A 15,438-nucleotide genomic window follows, 5' to 3' on the forward strand; every position below is an offset into this window, starting at 1 on the left:
AAATCTGTATCAAATGTTTATGTGGTCATATCATACAAGAATAACTTACTATATTAAAAATTATTGTTGATTATTTGGAAGACCTTTGAGATTAGAACTTTTCTATGAAAACAGAAAATAAGCAAAACAATTTAGAGAATTTGACTAATTAATTTCTAAAGTTTATTTCACATAAATACTGTATGTATAATGTTTAATTATAATTCGGAGAAGGAGTTAAAATGCAACTAATTTTAATCTTTCTGTTTAAAAAACATAGTTAAAGGGTTATTTGTTGAACGAATATCAAATATCTTTTTATGTCTCCAGTTCCTTTGATAACAAGAAAATCAAATTTCGACTCTAAAATAGCATATCATTTATTTTGAATGGAAGATCAGCAGTCTAAAAAATAAATACCGAGACGTGTGACGGGAATAGTGTTTGACAAATGGCATTAGTGACAGTCGATGAACCGTTAACTGTCTTCAGTTCCTTCTGTCTATTGGTAGGTCATTATTTTTCCTCACTGGCTAGTGATTTTTTCTTTTTCTAGTTAAAAGTTGCCCGTTCACACTCAAAAGATGTTTATAAATAAACAATGCTATATAGGAATTGGGTAAATACAGTTTATATAAGAACTTAATTCTATATAAACGCAGATAAAATATTTATTTATAATCAGTACCAAATTTCTACAGATTAATTCTTTCGTAGTGACTAAGTTTTTTTTTTTTTTTTTTTTTTAAACATAAGAGATTATATAGACAGAGATATCAAATATCCATTTATGTCTCCGGTTCCGTCAATAAGAAGATAATCAAATTTCGATTCTAAAATAATATATCATTTACGTAAAGAATTCAAAAGCATCATCAAAATCATTTTTCTAGGAAACGAGAGAGACAATAGAATTTGAAAATTATTGCCTTTACACACGAGATATCGATGGCATCCATATCCATTGCATTGTTTATGAAGGAAATTAATTTTAAATTAAATTATGTTTTTTACAATTAAATTAACTTTACTAGATAATAGAAATACAACTTCTATTATTATTATTATTATTATTATTATGTAAATTCTAATGCGGAAAACTCAAGAATTGCAATTGGTGACGTTGTACGGTTTTTCAAGTGAATTTCCGAAACGCAACCGTGAATGAATATCCGGAAAATTATAATGCCAAAGGAAAATAAAAAAATGCATTCACGTTTCTATTATTGTATAGACTCACGCGTGCAATTTCAATCGTTAGAATCACGCTATTCGTGAAAATTACAGCTTTGTTCTTTTAAAATTAATGAAAAAAATTGTTGTTTCTTCCATTTTATCTTCAATTTAATTCTTTAAAACATTAGATACATTTATTATAAAAGAAAAAAAATATATATATGTATATGTTTGTAAATATATACGTTGACTTTTTTAATTATAATTTTCCTGTAAACGTTTATAATTTATCTCTGTATTTGTATTACTCATTCGATTTTTTATTGTTTTAATTTTCCTTTTAATTTTCTTGGAAAATATTATCACGTGTATTATAAAAATGATTATCAAAACTGTAGATAACAAAATTATGATAATAGTATTGGCATTATATCTATAGATTTCCGAGAACATATGTCCCGTACCTGTCCATATTGTGCACATATGATAAACCATAATATCCGGATTGAAAGTTGCATAGTCAAAAGGAGCACTGGACCATCCAGGATGACATTTACACCATCCATCTGTATAAGTCGGATCACCATTATGGCATTGAACATTTAATGGATAACCGTGAACTCCATATAAAGGTTTACTTCTATGTCCGGTTTTAAACTGATTCAAATCTTCCTTCGATAATCGCGTGCCTAATTTTTTACATCTATTACTCACTGGAACGTATACAACTTTTGGCAAATCTTTATCGTTATTTTCTAAATTACATTCGAATACTTTTTCGCAACGACGAGATGTATGATTAAAGAAGTTTCGTTTTCCATTATATTTTATAAAACACGAAACTGGTTTGCAATCATCAAGTGCATCTTCATCAATACTCGAACATTGTTTTATTTCTTTATCCGTAAGATAACCTTCTAAAAAACGAGGTATAGGTATATTTTTCCTTAGCATTGTGTTAAATTCTATAATTGTATGAATTTTATCACCTTCAGCAGAAACTAAAATTCTACATTTACCATTCCGATCATGAAAATATAAATTGGGGTATATAAGAGTTAAATTTTCGATATCCATGGGGTATAATTCTTTAATCTCTCCACCAATTAATTCCATAGATTCACAATCGACTTCATCTTCTAATTTTAGGCAGCATCCTTCACTCTCCACTGTTACTTTAACAGGATGTCGGACTTTATTCTTAACAGTGATATAAAATATCATAGCAGAGGTCTTTCTTCTTATATTCATGATTCCACTATCTTCAATCGTTAATGGCAATCGATTTTCCGTTTTTTCTTCCGCGGAATTCTGACCCGGAACATCATTCAATTTACTAGCCATTTTTGTAAGCGCGCTTCCACTCTCGTCTATACTTTCTTCCTCCACATAATTCGAAGAATCTACGAGATTGTAATCATCTCGGTAATTATCTGCAGAAACTATGCTAATTAAAACTTTAATTAATATCAGAATACACATTTCTTTTATAAACATTTTAAGTTTAATTATTATATAACAATTTTAATTATTACGCATAGGCCTATAAAAATCATTGTAGAGTTAAAAATATGAATGTAAAATTTAAAAACAAGAAAAAAAAAGCATGTAAGGATATTTTCCCAGAAATACTCTATTGGAAACTGGAATTAGAAATACGCGGGAAAATTCCCAGAAGTGTATTTTGTGACGTCAATAATCCTGTTCGATAAATGAATGAACAATATTGGGAGAATGGATACCACGAATAACCAGAAAAACTAAATAAGAGAAATATATATATATATATATATATATATATAAAGACCTCTTTATAACTATCCCATTTTCGTTAATAAGTTACGGTAAATGCTTGAAAGGTCACGCGTTTTTTCAATCAGTGAAATTGCAACATTCGTGACAGTTACAGGATTGACATAATGAATTTGTTTATGTAGTTTACAATAGAAAAAATGTATATATATGTACTGTACAGTACAACCTAAACTGTATAATTGAAAATCGACAAAAATTAATTTAAAAAAAAAATTTAAAATTTTAGAATTTTTTAAATATAAAAATATTAAGAATTTTATAAACTTCCAACGTTGAGATAATATTAAAAGTTCTATTTATAGAATATTTAACGTTTAATATTGATTTAATATTTGTTTATGTAATCTATAATTAAAAAACAGATACGGGATATAAGTTACAACAAATTATATAATTTAAAATAAATAAAACAAATAACAAAATTAAAAGTCTCACAATGTTTTTTAATATAAAATATTCAAAACAATATACTATCAATATTTTGAACATTAAACGTTAAGAGCGTTGTTTGAACGTTGAACATTAATTTTGTAGCTATTGTTTGTGCAGTTTATAATAAAAAGCCTATGAATTATTCAAGAAATTATAATTGAAAATCGATACAAATGAATAAAAAAAATTTTAAATTTTATATATATTATTAATATAAAAATATTCAATCAAAATAGAGATTTTTATCGCCTAATGTTTTTTTAAAGATTTACTATTTGTTTTGAACTTTTTAAGAAAAACATTATTGAGTAATAAGGAGAAGATTATTATTCTCATATTTTCTTTTAAAAATATTTATGAATTTTTACATTTATTGATATTTTAAAAGAATTTTAAAAAGTTAAACATTGAGATAACGTTAAAAGAATTTACAGAACGTTATTTGCGCTTTTAATATTGTTTTTCTATTTATTTACTTATATAATTTGTAATAAAAAGTACAATTTATGCAACAAATTATATAAATTAAAATCGGGCAAGTTAATAATTGCAGAATTTTTTTTAAAATAAAATATTTAAACAAAATATATCACTAGTATTTTTTTTAAAAGAATTTTTAGGAAGTTGAATATTGGAAGTGTTATTTATAGAACGCTGTTTGCGCGTTTAATATCGATTTTATATATATTTGATAATCTAATCGCTTATAGCAAAATACAATCAGTTTTGGTATCTTATTTTTTGGGTAGAGAAAAGCCGCTGGTAGAACAAGGTCACCTTCAATGCGCGAGGGGCCAATAAGGGAGCCAGACATACAGGGGAGAAAATAGGGAGATGCAGAATTTGCCAGCACCTGGATGATAACACCTGCTCTTTCGTCTATCGAAATTTCAGTTTTTGATACTATAGACCCATTACATAACGTTAATACTTCTTAATTCATTCACGAAAATAATAATAATAATAAAATTACACAATTTGTTAATTGAGTAGACATTAATGAAAAAATACTTCGCTATAATTTATAATTAAAGAATAAATGTTTATTTAATTATACGCAGTTTTAGGTTATTGATGAAACAATTTAGAAGAAATTTTTATTTTTGCATAATTGGCACGCTTCTAATCCGGGAAAATAAATGACGTAAAAGGATACTCTTAAAACGAAGTGTTGTAAAAAGTAAACAATGAAATTAGTAAAGAAAATTATTTAGATTTTTGCTATAAAGATTTTTATTTATTTAAAAAGTAAATAAATAAAAATCGAAATGGCCATGTTAATTTCTAAATAAATCCATTTAATAGAACAATCAAGGTCTCTCTTTTATCCGGAGGTGTTATAAAATAATTATAACAAAATTAATTATAGTACAATAAATTATGAATTATTATAAGAAATTAAAATCCATATAACTATATTAATTTTGAAATAATTTGCACTTAAACAATTAGAGTCCCCTCTTAACCAGGGACATAAGATAATAACAATAACAAAATTAAAATATGATAAATTACAATTTATTCTAAGAAAATCATAATTAAGTTAATTCATCGATTATTAATGCATTTAAAATTAAAAACAACGACCAACCGTTGCATTTTTATTTTATTTTATTTCATTTTTTAACTTCTACAATTTAATATCTGTGTAAATAAATAATTATGATCGATGCATGTTTTTATGTATGTATCCCATCAACGATTTCCTTGTAATTATATCGGAATAACATTTCTAGTTGGATTTAAACTATTCTCGGTAGAGAAGCAATCAACAACAGGATACTAACGACGTCATATCTTCCTGTCCATTGAAAGTGATCTCCGTTATAATTTTTCCTCAAAGAAATTTTCCTGGGTAAATAATATTTAAATCATTAAAAATATAAAACATATTGCAAAGCTATTATAATATATCTACAAAAAAAACTTTCATGTGAAATGTTAATATTTTATTTTTATTATTTTATATTTATTTTAGATAAAAACTGGAGCAATCATGCAGCATTCTCTATATCACTTCTACGTATTGAGACTACGAAATTGAGGAAGTTCTAAAAATTTCTCTGAAATAAATTAAATTTTCATGTGAAACTATTACTAATTTTTTTTTCTTTTTTGTAAAAAAAGAAAAAAATTAGAAGTAAATTGCAAAAGTCGAATCTAATATATTTCAGATTGTTTTTTTTAAAAAATATTCATGGAAAAAATTATAACAATAAAATAAAATTCGATTTTTAGGCAAATTTAAAATTGATTTTGTAATGTTTTCATTTCATTCTATTATTATTACAACTTTTTTTTTTATACAATTAAATGCTAAAGTTGATGTTTTTATCTATATTGACTGATAAAGCTTTTGCTTTTTAGATAAAATGTAATTTAAAACATAAAATTAATTTAAAATTAAATAAAATTAGAATTTTATTAGGAGATTAGAAATTGGAAGTATAAAATTATAAAATTAGAATTTAAAATTGAATTTAAAACAGAAAATCCATAAGGATTTTAAATAAAATTTGTTTTTTCTAATTTCCATTTATATCTTCAAAGTATTTACTGTGTTTATAATTCTAAAAAGTTTTCTAAATGGTTTTATATAAGGCTACATTATAATTAACAGATATAGTAAAATAGCGCAAATGAATAAAAAGATATTTTATTACATCTTTTATTCAATTCTACGAAGAAATAAGACTCTTTAAATCTGCCTACATAAACTTACTATCGACTATCGAATGATAGTAAACAGTCTTGATTAAACATTCTAGAAAGGCAAAGAGATTAAAAAAAAATAATAATAATAATAAATAATAAGAAAGTATATAGTAGTATATAAAGTATATAGTAGTATATAGAAATAGTAGTATATAATAATAGAAATAATAGTATATAGAAATAGTAGTATATAATAATAAGAAAGTATATAGTAGTATATAGAAAGTATATAAGTAGTATACAATTATGAATGAATGCATTAACATTAGAATAAAGGGGAATTTGTAAGGTATTTTTGTAAATTTTTGCTTCATGAATATATTGAAAATACGAGACTCATTTGGCAATAAAAAAAGGTGAAAAATAAAATATCTACTGGTGTATTTTTGTGGAAGAAAATAAGATTAGGAAGAATGTTATTTTATCCAATTTATTCAAGAGTCATTATCAGTAAGTAATTTGTTTAAAATCGAAAGTAAAAATATAAACAAGTTGAAGATGTGTTCCAGAATCAAATACTAAATCGTAGGCGTTAACTTGAACGAGTTTGCAACCTGAGAACTTGGGCAAGCGTACTTTATTAATCATTTCATCTAGATGTAACGCTATATATATATATATATACTTTATATATCCATCTTGCTTTTTTACATTATTTTTTAATATTTTACTTTCATCTCCGATCGTCAAGGCTAACTAATGCAAATTACGAAAATACTTTTTTATAAATATTTTTCTCTTTAATAAGATAACATTTATCAATGATCTCAATCAAATAACGCTTCAAGTATACGTCAAGTATCTTTCAAATTCTTTAAAAAGGATTAAATTTTTGTATAATAGGTTTAAATGGCGAAATAAATTCTTTGTATATAGTACAAAGAATTACGTTTTAATTACCTGTAAAGGGGGAAGTTTTTAGAATCTTAATTAGCTTCTGGCCTCTGAAATTGAATTCAAGTTAATCTTCTATAAAAGACTTAACATTATATATTTTCCACAGATAGGTGGACTTAATTAGGGTTACGTGAACCATCTACATTGACAACAACAAAGCAGAAATTCGCCCGCAGCAAGTCAGATTCCAGGAAAAATGTTGTTCATGGTCGTCTGACCATCTGGTTGAGAAGTTGGGAGAATTGTTAACTGGACAGAGGAGATTTTCGTCGAATTCCCATCATAAAAACTGTCGTATTAATTGTGGCAAACATTTTTCAAAATTGTCACATTTAAAAAAACAACTCACAACCAGTACCATTACTGTATGCCATTATTATTATTATTATTATTATAGTACTATTACAATACACTATTATAATATTTAAAAATAAATAAAATATCGATTAATTATAAGTTTTTGAATTTTTTGGAAAACGTTTTAATTTTTTTCTGCTCGTAAATTTAATTATTTTTAATAAAAATATACTAATTATATAAATTAAGTTTTAATTGTTTAGTCTTCGAACAATATGCGAACAATGACTACTTATCATATGAATTACATAAATATGATTAATTATATTCGTAATTCAAAAATTGCAAATGATAATTAATCATAATAGGAATTACAACTGATGATAAGTTTAAATAACAGTTAAGATGAGTTTATTTAAATATTTAAAATTTTTCTTTATTTATTTTTTAATTTAAAAAATAAATAAAGAAAAATTTTGGTTTGATAAAATAAACAAATATAAAATTTTTAAACTATTATGTAAATTAAAACTATAAATAAACGAATTTTAAAATATCAAAATATTTAAATAAAAATAAAAATAAAAATTATAACTTAAAATGAGTTTATTTGAAAGTTCAAAATTTTTATATTCTAATAATTATTTTTAATTTAAAGTATTTTTTTCAAGTTTTAAAAGTAAGAAACATGTATATACTTGTATTTAATTATAATTATCTTTTGACTTATTCATTGTTTTCCTTGATAATCTTTAATTTTAGATAAATCTAGTTTTAAAAAATAAATTCCTTTTTAAAATTTATTTATTTGTTTTTAAATTTTTTTCCTTTAAAATAGAAAATAATTATTTGCAACTTAAAATGAGAAATAATTAATTTTCAACTTATTAAAATTAAAATATATTTTAATTATTGTTTCCAAATTAAGAGACTGAAAATGCCTTTATTTTTTTAAAATGCATAAAGATGTCCAATGTAAAAATATATGTTTATTAATTAATAAATTATAAGGTATAAGATTAATATTTATATATTTAATTAGTATAATTAATATTTATATAGGAAAAATATTTATGTTTATTTTCTAAGAAAAAATTCTTATCATGAAAAATAGAAAAAAATAATACACTTACTCATTTAATTGTTAAAAATTCTTGTAAATATTTTTAAAATATTCATAAATATATTAAAAAACACATATATATTACATTAAAATTAACGCTGTTAAAAATAAAAACATTATTGATTTTTCAAAGAAACTTCTTATATATAGGCCTATATATAATAAAAAAATGCATTTTTCTGCGAATTTTATTTTTATCTTTCTACTAACAGATATGAAAATAATGCGATTGAAACTCTAACGTCCTCTTGAAATTGTAACGTAACAATTCTTCAAAAATAGTTGATGCTTTAATCGATAATTCATGTTCTTTTTATCTCTTATTTTAAACTCCATTACATTAAGTGCAACTTTTAAAAAAAGGTCATAAAATAAGCCAAATCTATGTGAATTTTTGTGACTTAATATGCAAAGAACATAGAGAAATTAATAATTAATTAAAGGATATAAAAGAGAATCATTCTTCATAGTATATATAAATTTAATCGCACTTTTGTGTTGCCAGTCATGAAGAAATGTCAGAGTTACTTTCTGAATTCATAATGAACTAGGTATTAATTCGACCACACCCTTATAACGTACAGTACATTGAGTTTATACAATTTTAGATGAGATTATAGAGGATTATTGTTACTTGCAAAGGTGTAGCATGTATGGTCGCACGAACAGATAAATTACAATTTTGATAAATATATATCAATTTATTATGACTGATAACTTAGAAATATTATAATAAATGTGCCATATGACCTTAAATTATCGAAGCTTATTAGGTTGTTGAACTTTAAACATTTCTATTGAATGAAGCTTTTTAAAGTAGATGTTAAGAAAATAGGATATATGAACAAAAAATATATTATATTTTTTTCTTGATTTTTATCAACCGAAAATACTAGGAAATTTTACCACCTGGTCGAATGTTCCTAGTATTGCTTTTAACCTTCCTCTCGGACACGAAGCACAGTATTGTGTGATCCGTGCAAGGGTCATTTTTGCTTAGACGGCCGTGACCGTGACATGATTCCATGCCACGAAAGTTTGTCTGTCCCTCGAAACGCTCTTCTAGGAAAAAACATGCTTTCTTGTCTCAAACGTTGTCAACTGGTTCGTTGCACGATCTCAACGAGAGAGGGTCGTTGGCGCTTCAGGCACGTGACTAGTATGGATCCTGTTTTGCAGACAAGATAATTCCGCTAAGGCCACTGGTTAAATTTTCGATAATACCATGCAATTATCATAAAATATTACGTATGGGCATTTAGGTTTACATTTAAAAATTCCTTTATTTTTTGTTCGAATCTAAATTAAACGATTGGACAGATGGTAATTTTAAAAATCTATACGATAAATACCAGAATCAATTATTATAATTGAAGTAGAACTTCCCGGAAATTGCCAGATGATGATGAAAAATATTAACTTGCTTTGCATTAAATATCTAAATTTTGTTCATTTTAAATCATATATATATATATATATATATATATATATTATATATATATATATATATATATAATATATATATTTTTTTTTATTCGAAAGATCTTGATAATAAAGATAATAAATTTGTATTAAGCTTATATTTAATTTTTATTTTATCTTCAAACTTTCATAAAATTGAGCTTAAGAAGTTCTTAAGGAAATCTATAACTAATTATAACATGAAGCTGAGATTCATTTAATGAAATATTGATCTAGTTAGTATTATTATAAATGAAAATATAAATTAATAAATTAATAATTTTAAAAATTATGTATCAAAATTTATATTAAAATTATAAAAATAGGAATTTATTTATTGCATAATCGTGTTTTGCATAAGATGATAAAGCAGCTAAAAGCATATTTTATCACACAAAATACTTTCTAACTTTAATCTATATTTTACAATAACTATATACATAAAAATATTTTTTAAAAGTGAAGTAAAAGATAATATTTTTTACTTCATCTTCCTGGAAGAAATGCGATAACATAAAAACTCATCTTTCGACATATCTTCTAGGAAAAGATTTTTTATCTATGCAATTAATGTATGGCAAAATAATTGCATAAAAAAATTAACTAGAAATTATTCTTGAAAAATAAACGTATAATTATGAGAAAAGGAGTGTAAAAAAGAATTCTGATATTTGCACTTCCCATGATATATATATAATTTTTTTTCCTACTTTTTCCTTAAAGTTAATGATAAGGTTAATCTTGTATGACATTTATAAGTTTTTCATTTCATATATTATATCAAATTAATATTTGCTGCATATTGAATGCAGTATATATAAAATAAACATATTAATAATATAAGTGACTGATGTAAACATAGACATAAGACTTAGAGCAATTGATCATAATGCATGATTTAATAGCGATATGAGCTATAGAACAACAGGACACCCCATAATAAACTATAATATTACATAGAAATGTTATAAATAAAATTATAAATGCTTAAATTTATAATAAGTTTTAAAACAACAATTTAATAATATATATTAATAATTTTATTAAATAGATTATGAATAATTTGCGTAATTAAAAATATTTCGAATAATATTAAAATTTTATTTTAAAATATAAAAATAAAAAATAATATTCATCGTTTAGTAATTATTGAATTAATAAATTAATTACAAGGAAAAATATTTTGACGTTGATAGATATTTAATAAAATTAAAAATTGTAGGAAATAATATATTTTAAAAAGGAAAATAACTGTATTTATAAATTCTTTGCCAAGAATAACGTTAATTAAAAACTTCTGTAATGAATGGATTTATTTATTTATTTTTGAATTTTTATGAAAGTTTGAAGATTAATTACCAAATGACTAAGAGGAAAATAATAACAGTAGCATTAAGTGTTAATTTAAAAATATTTTGATTTGAATTTATTTTTCAAATTCAAACTATGGAAATTAAGACAGGTGAGATGAGACCTGAACTGTGACAGGTAAGATGAGACCTCACAAATGTGGGGTCCTCTGTAAAAAAAAGTTTATGGACAAAATAAATTAAACAAATTTTTTCACCATTTGACAAAAGAAAATTTATATTATTTTAATATTATATTTCTGAAGACCTTTCAAGGTTCAGGCCAAATAGTTTTGCTGGTAATTCTGTATCTAGATAAAACACATAGTTTAAAAGTATATTAGAAGATTTCAATTTTTTGGTTTAACAATAAGTTTTTTCTTAAAAAATATAAAAGTTTGAAAAAAAATAATTGCAAAGAATATTCAGGATTTAACGTGATTCATTGTAAATTGGATAAGCCAACGTGATGTGCATAATAAATGTTAAAAGTTAGTTACTGGTACATTATGATAATTTGTGCATGAATAAGATTTGCATTCTTTTAGGAATTCTGTATAAATTCCAATAATATTTTTTAGTTTTAATTCTTCTGCCTAGAGGGCACGCCGATGGTTTTTTTTCTACCCACTATAATTTCGACTAATCCACAATAAGGACAATCGGATGATGAATGACAGGGCGGACATATCCTGGTCCACCCACTCAAAATAATTTCGAACCTACCGATTAGGATTCGAACTCAGCTCGAATTTGGTTCGCTGTATGATGTTATTTTCTCTGCTTTTTAATTGTTAATTAACTTCACAAATATGATATTTAAGATATTATACTTCTTTTTTGATAATCATACCAAAGAGTCTACTATATACAGTTGATTTTTTATCTACTTGTTCTTTTATATATATGTATATATATATATATATATAAAATGTAAGTCTATATATATATAAACTTACATATAAACAAATATATTTTATTTATATTATTTAATTAATTTATTTATATATTATATTTTATTTATGTTTGAATCTTTCCATCCATCTTACATTTATTCTATTTGTCAACCTCTAATTTATTATCTGGCTGTAAATATGAAAATTGACTTTTAATCCTTTTTTTTGGCTTAACTTTAATTACTTTCTATCTGATTAATAAACACAATATCAATTGTAAATAGCATATACCATAGCTCCTTTGTCATTGCATCCTGCAATACTTCACCTAATATTAATATAAAAAGGATATGGGCTTAAAGTTAAACTTTGATACACTCCAAAATCCACTCTAAATCCCCTTTTTGCAACACTATAACCCATCCCAACGCTTGTCTTAACATTTCTATACATATCCATAATTTAATTTATTAACTGTCATAAAAAACCTCTTTTCTTTCTGACCCAGAAAGAACTCAGAGGTCATCCCATATTAATAATGTATATATAGGGCTTATTATAATTTGTTTTTTTGGTATTTTTTTTACCCATAATGAAAACGCCCAAAAATATTTTAAAATGAAACCAAATTGTAAACAAAAACAAACCGTCTAATCAATTTAAAATCTAAAATCATGAAAGTAACAGTTAATAGAATTATAAATATTAGTGACAATTATGAATAAATAATGTTCAAAACCGAATTAAAATAGTATTTACAAATAGTCTTTTAAAAAGACAAAAGTAATATCTGAGTTAAAAACGAGAAAAACTTCATCTCTAATAAACGAACAATTATTTATTGTGACATCGACGCAATGCCGGGCAATTTTTAATTTATTTCATTTAAAATATATGCTCTCCACCTCAAATTACTAGTGAATTGCCCCTGTACATCATATTTTTCCTTTAACAATAAAGTCGTGCCGATCATCTATCTAATACCTTTCAGGGAAAATTTTTGAATTGAAATAACATGACTTCCGGTTTAAATCGGAAGTTCATATATAATTATTTGGGACCTTTCTATATCTGTTCTCGTCTTTCATCTATCTAACTCCGTTCTCGAGATTACACAGACGAACGACAGTGGGAATTTATAGGACTTTTTCAAATTGTAGCCCAGAAAGAATTTCGAATGTTTACAGCTGACTCTGGCTGTGCTCGAGCCAAACTTACGCCGTGATGCGATTGCAGCGCTCGAAGTGGCAGAAATATTTATTACTCCACTTTCGTATCATTATAGAGATTGAGAGCTGAGTGACCAGTATATCTATCGACTCTGATTAAATCGTATTAAGAACCGTAAATTAAAAAACAGCTTAAAGAAAACTTTTGTTGAGAGGATACATGTAAAAATGCAATTTCTTAAAAAATTAGAAATTAAAAAACAATATTAACTGAGAGGAAAATAAAATACATTTATTTTTCTTTAATATTAAAAATTGTGAAGAATAATGTTTGTAAAATTCTTTTTTTTTTAAATATCTATAATATTATTTATGAATTTTAAATTTAAAGTAGTCAGTTTTCCGTTACTTAGAAATAAAATTTATGTGAAATTAGCAGCACTTAATGAGAAAATTATCGAAAGATGTTCCTCGTAATCAAAAAAGGAAATATATGCAATATAAGAATTTGCTTAGAATAGTCTAAACGGTTAAACATTAAAAAATTCAGTAATATTTTATAAAACTAATTTTTTAAAATATTAATCATTTATTTTTTAAAATAAAATTTAAAAATCCACGTGTTCCACAGTTTCAAAAGAATATGAATTAGAATTCTTTTCTGTTAGTTTACAAACTTTAAAAAATGAATCCTCTACACAATTCTGTTCATAATTCTACTGTTTTCTATAATTTGAATGAAGCAGAATCAAACTGGGTTAGAAAATCTAAAACCGATACAATGTTATCTTCCAGTGAAAAGGTAATATTAAATCCTATCCAATATTCTATAATGGAACATAATTGCGGAATCAGGCAATACGAAACGCCATTCGGGAGATATTCACACTTCGCTTTTCCTTTTTTATATAAAGGAATAAATAGAACTTACATAAAAAATAGTCCTTATATGCCTCGTAGAATACTTTTTCAAGATTATTATGAAGATAAAATTAAGTATCATCTACAAGAAACAGCAAATTATCGTCAATATTTGAAGACGTCGAACGATCCAATGTTTTCAGCGGATAGTTTAATTTTGAAGTCTAAAATTGAAAAGTTTAGAATGTTACATAGCATCAGTTATTATAACTCAATGTTCAATAAACTAGAAGTTGGATCACCGACAAATGAAGAATGCTTAAAGGTGGAGCCATTGTTCCAAAATATCGAAATTTCTTCCACTTACCATATAAATACGGATCCAGAACTTCTGAATCTTACTTGGGAGGAAGAAGAAACTTTATAATTTTAAAACTTTTATTATATAAATGAACATATATTTTTTAAAATTTAATTAATATTTATTTTAATGTATTTATAATGTTATTTACAACATTTAAACATTTGAATTTGATTTTAAAAATTCTATAAAAAAAATAGCCTTATTTGTTATATAATAATCAAAGAATATTTGCATTAGAATATTAATCGTGAGGTACGATTCTCATAAAAAAATTAGTTTTGCATAAATTAAATAATATTTGTTATTCATTAAGAGAATGCTGAAAATTAATCAGAAAATTAAAATTCAAGGTTTTTTGAAAGAAAATTTCTATTAGTTAATTTAAAATCTTATATAATTTTAAACAAACATTTTATCATTAGATTAACAAATATAAATTTTATATAGTATATATGTAAATGATTTAAATTAATGTGAAGCTTTAAACTAATAACTTTAAATGTATTTATGATAGAAACATGCCATAAACAGCATATAAAATCTTAAAAATTAAGCTTTTGTATTCCGTTTACAGGATATTTCTATCATATACACGTCCAATTTTATAATTCTTTGTTTTATTGCATCTCACAGCTGTTAAAAACTTCTACGAACCATAGCGCAGCTAACCTTACATTGTATACTTTTGTTGCCACATTCAATTAGTTGAAGGTTTTAAAAATAAATTAAATTTAACAAAAATTGAAAACACTAATACAGGCATCCCTTGTTTAATGCGGGATTTGATTAACGCGCAAAATTAATTGCAGCAATCCGTTTATATACGCTGCAGAAGTTTTAATTTATTAACCGCATTAATCAAGGGATACCTGTACATAAAAATTAAGGAATTAAGCTTTTACAG

At 24.3% G+C, this 15,438-nt stretch overlaps 2 protein-coding genes across 2 annotated transcripts in view; both read right to left on the reverse strand.

Moving 5' to 3' along the window:
* The window catches only part of LOC136971471 (BUB3-interacting and GLEBS motif-containing protein ZNF207-like), an 81,656-nt gene extending 73,193 nt beyond the window's left edge, over window positions 1-8,463 (reverse strand). The window contains exon 1 of the mRNA XM_067265929.1: window positions 8,445-8,463. Coding sequence (XP_067122030.1) covers window positions 8,445-8,448 — 4 coding nt within the window. The 5' untranslated portion in view covers window positions 8,449-8,463. The remainder of the gene's footprint in view (window positions 1-8,444) is intronic.
* Window positions 1,078-12,954, reverse strand: LOC136971472 (uncharacterized). Its single transcript, XM_067265933.1, has 2 exons — window positions 12,900-12,954; window positions 1,078-2,558 (listed from the first exon to the last, which is right to left on the reverse strand). The coding sequence occupies exon 2, from the start codon at window positions 2,497-2,499 to the stop codon at window positions 1,411-1,413; it is 1,089 nt and encodes a 362-aa protein (XP_067122034.1). The 5' UTR covers window positions 2,500-2,558; window positions 12,900-12,954; the 3' UTR covers window positions 1,078-1,410.
* Between the last annotated feature and the right edge of the window lie 2,484 nt (window positions 12,955-15,438).

Source organism: Centruroides vittatus, unplaced genomic scaffold (genome assembly GCF_030686945.1).
Source record: "Centruroides vittatus isolate TY-2023 unplaced genomic scaffold, ASM3068694v2 contig_2565, whole genome shotgun sequence".
Classification (NCBI taxonomy): domain Eukaryota; kingdom Metazoa; phylum Arthropoda; class Arachnida; order Scorpiones; family Buthidae; genus Centruroides; species Centruroides vittatus.

Coding starts and splice junctions, on each gene's coding strand:
- LOC136971472 (XM_067265933.1), bottom strand. CDS start 2,499: ATGGCTAGTAAATTGAATGATGTTCCGGGTCAGAATTCCGCGGAAGAA.